Source organism: Oenanthe melanoleuca, chromosome 7 (assembly GCF_029582105.1).
Source record: "Oenanthe melanoleuca isolate GR-GAL-2019-014 chromosome 7, OMel1.0, whole genome shotgun sequence".
NCBI classification, from domain to species: Eukaryota; Metazoa; Chordata; class Aves; order Passeriformes; family Muscicapidae; genus Oenanthe; species Oenanthe melanoleuca.
Window position 1 is genome coordinate 2,324,328 of NC_079341.1, and position 6,793 is coordinate 2,331,120.

Here is a 6,793-nt window from a genome sequence, read left to right on the forward strand (position 1 = left end):
CTTTGTCTTTTCCTCCTCTTTTTCCTCTTTTCTTTTCCTTTTCCCTCTATTTCTCTCTCCTTTTCCCTCCATTTCTCTCTTTTTCTCTCCTCGTTTTCTCTTTCCCTGGCTTCCATCTCTCTCCTTCCCCTGCTTTTCCCTCTCTCTTTCTCCTCTTTTCCCCCCTTCCCTCTCTTTCTCCTTTTTCCTCATTTTCCCCTCCATTTCTCTTTTCCTTTTCCCTCTTTTCTTCTGCTTTTTCTCTCCTTTCCCCTCTTTTTCTTCTATCCTTTTTCTCCCTCTACTCTCCTTTTCTCTCCTCGTTTTCTCTCCCTCACATCCCCCTCTCTGTTTCCCCGCTGTTCCCTCTCTTTTTCTCCTCCCTTTCCCTCCCTCTATTTCTCTCTCCTCGTTTTCTCTCTTTCCCTGGCTTCCCCCTACCCGTTTCCCCGCTTTCCCTCTCTCTTTCTCCTCCTTTTTCCCCTCTCTTGTCCCGGTACCATCCCCTCTCCTACCCCGGGTGCCCGCAGCCCTCGCTCCGGTTCCGGGGGCCCGGGGCCGGGCCGAGCTGATCTGGGGCCGTAGCGGGGCTGTGCCGGGGCTGAGTACGGCTGATCTGGGGCCGTAGCGGGGCTGTGCCGGGGCTGAGTGCGGCTGATCTGGTGCCGTAGCAGGGCTGTGCCGAGCCGATCTGAGCCCGGGCCGGCGCTGGGCCGAGCTGATGTGCGGCCGTAGCGGGGCTGGCTGGCCGGATCGGGGCTGGAGCCGCCCCCGGGAGGCGGGCTCCCCTCACGGCCGATATAAGGCGGCGGCGGCGGGGCCGCGCTCACTCGCCCGGGCAGCGCTGCTCCAGGCCCCGAGGTAAGGGCGATCCCCGGGGCTGCGGGACCCCTGAGCCCGCCGCGGCCCCACCGCGTCGCTGCTGGGTGGGGGGAGCCTCTTCTCCCTGTCCCCGTCTGCATTTGCCGTGGCGGGAGGGTCTGGGGGAGCTGGAGTGGCCGCCGCTGCCCTGTGGGTGCCCAGGTGCGATCCGCTCCGTTCCTTCCTCCCCCCGCGGTTGTTGTTTGCGTTCTTCAGCTCGGAGCTGCGGAGTTTGAATGTGCCGGGCTCGGGCTCGCAAAGCCCCTGGCGGGCATGGTGTCCTCTTGTGGCGGTGGCCACCTCCTCTGGCTGGAGAGCCGGGGCACGGCAGGGTGAAGGTGGGCGAGTGACAGCCCGCCCGGACTGCCAGTCAGCAATCCTGGCTTTTTTTTTTTTTTTTTTTTCCCTTCTCCATTTGGGATGGGCACAGCCCGGCTTGCCCGCACCCCTGAGCGCTGCAGGAGTGCAGGAGCGGGCTCTGGGGAGCTCCCCAAATTGTTCAGGGCTTGGACCCTGCCGTGCCGTGCTGGGCTGCCCTCCTGGGCAGGGATGCTGGAGCCTGATTGCTCTGTCACCGCCTGCAGCGGCTCCTGGGCAGGAGGCGGGATGGATGCGGAGCATCAGCTCCAGCCACAGCTCTGGGTGTTTGCTGCAGGATTTTGGGTGCGTTTCCTTTCCTTCGTGTCCTAACTCTGTAAACCGGCAGGGCTGGACTCAGCACATGTGCCCCGCCGGGTGAAGGGGTGATGGCCTACAGGAGTTTTGCAGTGTCTTGGACACAAATTGCAGTCCCAGCTTCCTTGACGAGTTTTTCGGATGCTGTGCTGTCTGCAGAGAGCGCTGAAGGTGTTTTTTTAGGAGCACGGAGCGGCTTTCTCGAGTTTGTCTGGTGGGTTCCCCCCGTAGCTCGCAGCTAATCTGGCGGGGAGCAGAGCTCCGGTTACAGCAGCTAATCCCAGGCTCCAGGCCGGGCTGTGGGGCTGTAATCTGTGAGCACAGCCCTCCTCCCGGCGGGACCCGAGCCTGGGAGGCCGGCTCGGTGTCGGGTTTTTATGGCCGCGCTGGGGATGCGAAAGGCGCGGGCAGATGGATGGATGCACGTGTGTGCAGCAGCCGTGCTCTGGGAGTGCAGATCGGGATGAGCATCCTTCGTGCTCCCCAACATCCCCGGGCGGATCTGAGCCAGCAGCTGCGGTTGTGCTGGCCGTGGTGTGTCCCCTCATTGGTGTGAGCCCCAGCTTCAAGGGCTCTCTGCTGCCCTGTACTGCCTCTCTGTCAGAGTCTGACACCCCTCAGCCAGGTTTGAGTTTCTTCTCCATGAGGTATGTGCTGGGTGGTCACAGTCCTGTCCTGAATTGGTGTCTTGGGATGTGGAGTGAGCTTGTTCCTCTTGTTTTAGACCATATGCCTTTCCAGAGAAGCCCAGGCTCACCCATACTACTTCTGTGGGGTAGCTGGGTGTTCTTCCTGTTCTGCTCCCCTTGCTTCCCTCAAATACCAGCAGGAGCTGGTGGCCTTTGCCATGGGGCTGGGAGTTTTGTGGCTTTTAGGGAGTTTTCTTTAATTGCTGCAGGGTTTTGAGGTACAGGGACTTGGGGATGGTGCTGCTTTTCCCTGTGAGTGTGAAGTTTGGAAAGTGTTTGTGCTGGGAATGCAGTGGGACCCTGGGTGAGGTCTGGCAGGAGCCCCATCCCTCTGTCCCCCTTGCAGCCCTGGGATGGAGTGAACATCCATGGGATGCATCCATCCCTGCTGCCTGCAGCTCTAGGGGGCCTGTGTCTCAAGGGGGGAGGATCAGCCCTTCTGCTGCTCGGTGTGGGTTGAATCACTCCCTGCTTTCCCAAGATGAGCACAGGATCAGCTGTCCCAGGATGGAGAGCTGCTGCTGTCTCAGCTCCCTCTTTAGCCAGTGTTTCAGCAAAATCCGTGCTTAATTTGGTTTGAATCTCAGCTCTGTCTTTCATCAGGCCAGCAGGATGAAAGCCACAGGCCAGATCTCCTCACAGGCCAATTTGGGCCTGTTTGTGGAGAGATTTGATCTCCCCTGAATGTGTGCACGGCCCCCCTCATTGTTAGTGCCACCAGCTTCCCCTCTGCTGGGACAATAGTGCCTTGAGTCCTCCCGGGTAATCTCCCCCCTTATCTCCCTTCTCTTCCGTGGCCTCTGTCCCTGACAGGCAGGAGGGTGGGAGCTTTGGGAAGAGCCAATTATGCAGAAGAAGGAGAGGTGCTGTGTCAACCATGGTCCCTTTTAGGGGAGAGGGGGTGAGAAGAGCTCAACACATCTGAGCTCTTCCCTGCTCTGTGCTCCTGGAGATCCTACCGAGAGATCCTGTGGTGGGGTCAGGGATATTTGGAGATTCCCTGTTGCTCTCTGGTCACTTGGCCACACTGGCTTTGCCTCAGGCTGGTCCCTTTCCTTCTGTGGCTGTGGGCATGGGGAAGAGCAAGGTGACCACTGTTGGGGTTGCTGGATGTGCCCATGGGGGGGCTGGCTGACCTGATGGCTGTGGGTTGTACTGAGGGTCCCGGGGAGAGGGACAGCATTTTTATGCCTTCCCAAAAGCAGAAGGGTTATTAGCAGCCCCACTTGCTGTTTTGTGTGAGCCACTAAGGTCTGATGGGCTTGTTCTTTCTGCTGGTGAGGAAGTTAACAAGTTAACAAGCTTTGTCCACTGTGTTCAGGTATAAGAAAGCACTGAAGAGGCAGCAAAAGTGTGGAAAGGAGGCAGTTGTGGAGCCAACCATGATGGGGGAGTGCTTGAAATCAAAGCAGTCTTCTAAAAAGAAAACTTAAGCTCAACAGTCAAGCTCCAAGTTTGTTTTTCTTTCTTTTCTCAGTGCTGTGCAATAATTGTTAAATGCGGGAGATACTTTGTAAAATGGAATTCAAGGGAAGGGGCAAAGGGAGGACAGAGCAGAATTTAAGTTTGGAGAGGGGAACAAAGCCCCTTAGTAACCCACTTCTACTTAATGCAGCTGTAGCTGTGCTTGACAAGACGCTGACCAGAGCCTGTGGTAAATGTTTTACGGTGGGTGTATCGGCCAGATCAATTCTACTGTGCTTGAGGGAGTGCAGATAAAGTGGCTTAAAGATTCCCCAGCTGAAAGCGATAGGACCATCATTTATGCCGGAGGAGACAGGTTTAGTCGCCTGACATTTATTTGGCCACGGTGTACATTGCAGATTTCACACCCGGGGACGATAGCCAACCTGATGATGTCAGATGTGAGCTGGAAGGGAAGGAAAAATCACACAAAATCTGGTGCTGCTCCTCTTGAGTCAAGCAGATGAGCTTTGCTAAGTGTCGTGGTTGTTTTACTCCACGGAGCTCTTTGATGGAAGGTGCCTGGCGAGAGCAGGATGTTGCTAAAGTGACGTGTCCTGGTATGACACGGCAGCAGAAATATCTCCATAATTTACGTCATTTCTTTCAATCCTGTCTTGCCTTTAGGTCATTTGAAGTCCAATCCGAGCGACCATGAGTGCACTTGACTTGACTTCCATCCTGGATTTCCTGGAGACAGCCAACTTGACGGAGATCAACTGGACGTGCAACAACAGCGAGTGCATCACGGTGGACGCCACAACATGTTCTGGCACGCTCAACAAGAGCGCCCTGCTCTACACCCTGTCCTTCTTCTACATCTTCATCTTCGTCATAGGCCTGGTGGCCAACTCGGTGGTGGTGTGGGTCAACCTCCAGGCCAAAATGACCGGCTATGAAACCCACCTGTACATCTTCAACCTGGCCATCGCCGACCTGTGCGTGGTGATCACCCTGCCCGTGTGGGTCATCTCGCTCGTCCAGCACAACCAGTGGCACATGGGGGAGATCACGTGCAAGATAACTCACCTGATATTCTCCATCAACTTGTACAGCAGCATCTTCTTCCTGGCGTGCATGAGCGTGGACCGCTACCTGTCGGTCGCCTACTTCACCAACTCCAGCAGCCGCAAGAAGAAGATCATCCGCCGCTGCATCTGCGTGCTGGTGTGGCTGCTGGCCTTCTCCGCCTCCCTCCCCGACACCTATTACCTCAAGACGGTCTCCTCCCCCAACGAGACCTACTGCAGGCCCGTGTACCCTGAAGAGAGCTTCAAGGAGTGGCTGATTGGCATGGAGCTCATCTCTGTGGTGCTGGGCTTCCTCATCCCCTTTCCCGTCATCGCCGTGTTTTATTTCCTCCTGGCCAAGAGCATCTCCGCCTCCGGTGACCAGGAGCGCAAGAGCAACGGGAAGATCATCTTCTCCTACGTGGTGGTGTTCCTGGTGTGCTGGCTGCCCTACCATGTGGCTGTCCTGCTGGACATCTTCTACAGCCTTCACTTCATCCCCTTCAGCTGCCAGATGGAGAACTTCCTCTACGCCACCCTCCACATCACTCAGTGTTTCTCCCTCGTGCACTGCTGCGTCAACCCCATCCTGTACAGCTTCATCAACCGCAACTACAGATACGAGCTCATGAAGGCCTTTATTTTCAAGTACTCTGCCAAAACTGGCCTCACTAAACTCATCGATGCCTCCAGAGTGTCAGAAGCAGAATACTCAGCTCTGGAGCAAAATGCCAAATGACTGCAACCCCAGAAAGAAACTTCCTTGACTCTCTAACCTGATGTGGTTTTTTTTTTTGTGTGTGTTACGGTTTGTTTATTTTATTTTATTTTTTTTTACCCCTTCCTTTCAATGTGCTTGTTACGAACGGGGCGTGAATTCCAGCCTACAAAAGAGAGAGGACAAAGTGTAATTTAAGAGTAGGATCAGTTGCAAAGTGGAAGTGGTACCAAAATGAAAACCTTTTCTCCTCCTAGCCCAGTGTGGACTCTTCAACAATGCTATGCAAATGGAAATGACTTCCTAGCAGACAAAGCCATTGTGTACCATAGATAACATGGATAAGCTTCTCCTTCCACGTCTTGATTCCCTCTTGTCTCCTTGTATGTGTTTATATATATAGTGTGTTGTATTTAAAAGCTCGAGACTTTATTTTCTGCCTCTTGGTGTACCTTATACAAGTGTATTTGAAAGTTAAATATATTTTTATCATGTATTTGAAGTATATTGCTGATGAGTGTATCCAGAGTGCTGTAGTCTGAGTGTTTGGCTCCAAGAGGATGCTGATAAATAGGATGGAAATGATCTCTTGGGAGCATCCTCCCTGGCTGGCACACTTTATGGACCGTGGCTTTATGTGGTGTCACACCCACATGCTGGAGCATGAAATATATGTAGTGTAATATAGCTGCCATCATGTTAAAATTAACAGTATTGTCAGAGTCCTTAACTCCCACACCCCTGCTTCACCAGGCTGTATCCTCCTGCACAGAGTGAGTGATCTTACTGCTGAGAGTTGTCTCTATTTGTAAGTTATTTTTGTAAAATAAAGATCTGAGGAAAAAACCTAAACACCTGTGCCTAGCAGTGCTTTGACTTGCCGGGGGGAAAAAAAAAAAAAAAAAAAAAAAGCCGAAAAGGAGGAATCTCAAGGCCACCCTCTGTCCTTTGGTGCAGGAGCAAGACAGGTCAGTCAGAGTTTTCCTGATGTTTGGTGGCCAGAAAGAACTGATGGGGGAATGGGAGGTGGCACTGGAGCATGGGATGGAGTGGGAGGAGTGGGTCTGTGCTGGTGGGGAAGGTGAAATGGATGGATTTATAAGGTAAAAGCTGCTAGGAATGATGAAAAGCTGTTTTTGTAGCTTAGAGAGAAACACAGGGAAGGAAAATACGGAAGTGTGCAGATGGAGCGGATATTTGGACTAATCCAGGTTCAGCCCTGTGAGGTTTTTGCTGGCGATGGAACTGGGGTGTTAGCGGTCCTGACAGCACTAAATCCCTTTTTATCTCCTCTTCCCTTTGTCGTGGATTTGCAGTGCAGTAGTGTCCGAGTGTGGGGCAGGATCCAGCCCCTGTGGGATGCCTGAACTGGAGCTTGAAGCCAGCAAAGGACTTGA

The 6,793-nt window shown here is 53.7% G+C and overlaps 1 protein-coding gene across 2 annotated transcripts; it reads left to right on the forward strand.

Annotated features, from left to right (window-relative positions):
- Positions 1–764: 764 nt before the first annotated feature.
- Positions 765–6,248, forward strand: ACKR3 (atypical chemokine receptor 3). 2 transcript variants are annotated; one of them, XM_056496636.1, is made up of 2 exons: positions 765–840; positions 4,296–6,248. In XM_056496636.1, the coding sequence occupies exon 2, from the start codon at positions 4,323–4,325 to the stop codon at positions 5,415–5,417; it is 1,095 nt and encodes a 364-aa protein (XP_056352611.1). In that variant the 5' UTR covers positions 765–840; positions 4,296–4,322; the 3' UTR covers positions 5,418–6,248. The 2 variants fall into 2 exon arrangements, with proteins under 2 accessions (XP_056352611.1, XP_056352612.1); XM_056496637.1 differs by lacking the exon at positions 765–840 and adding an exon at positions 892–1,002.
- The last annotated feature ends 545 nt before the right edge of the window (positions 6,249–6,793 follow it).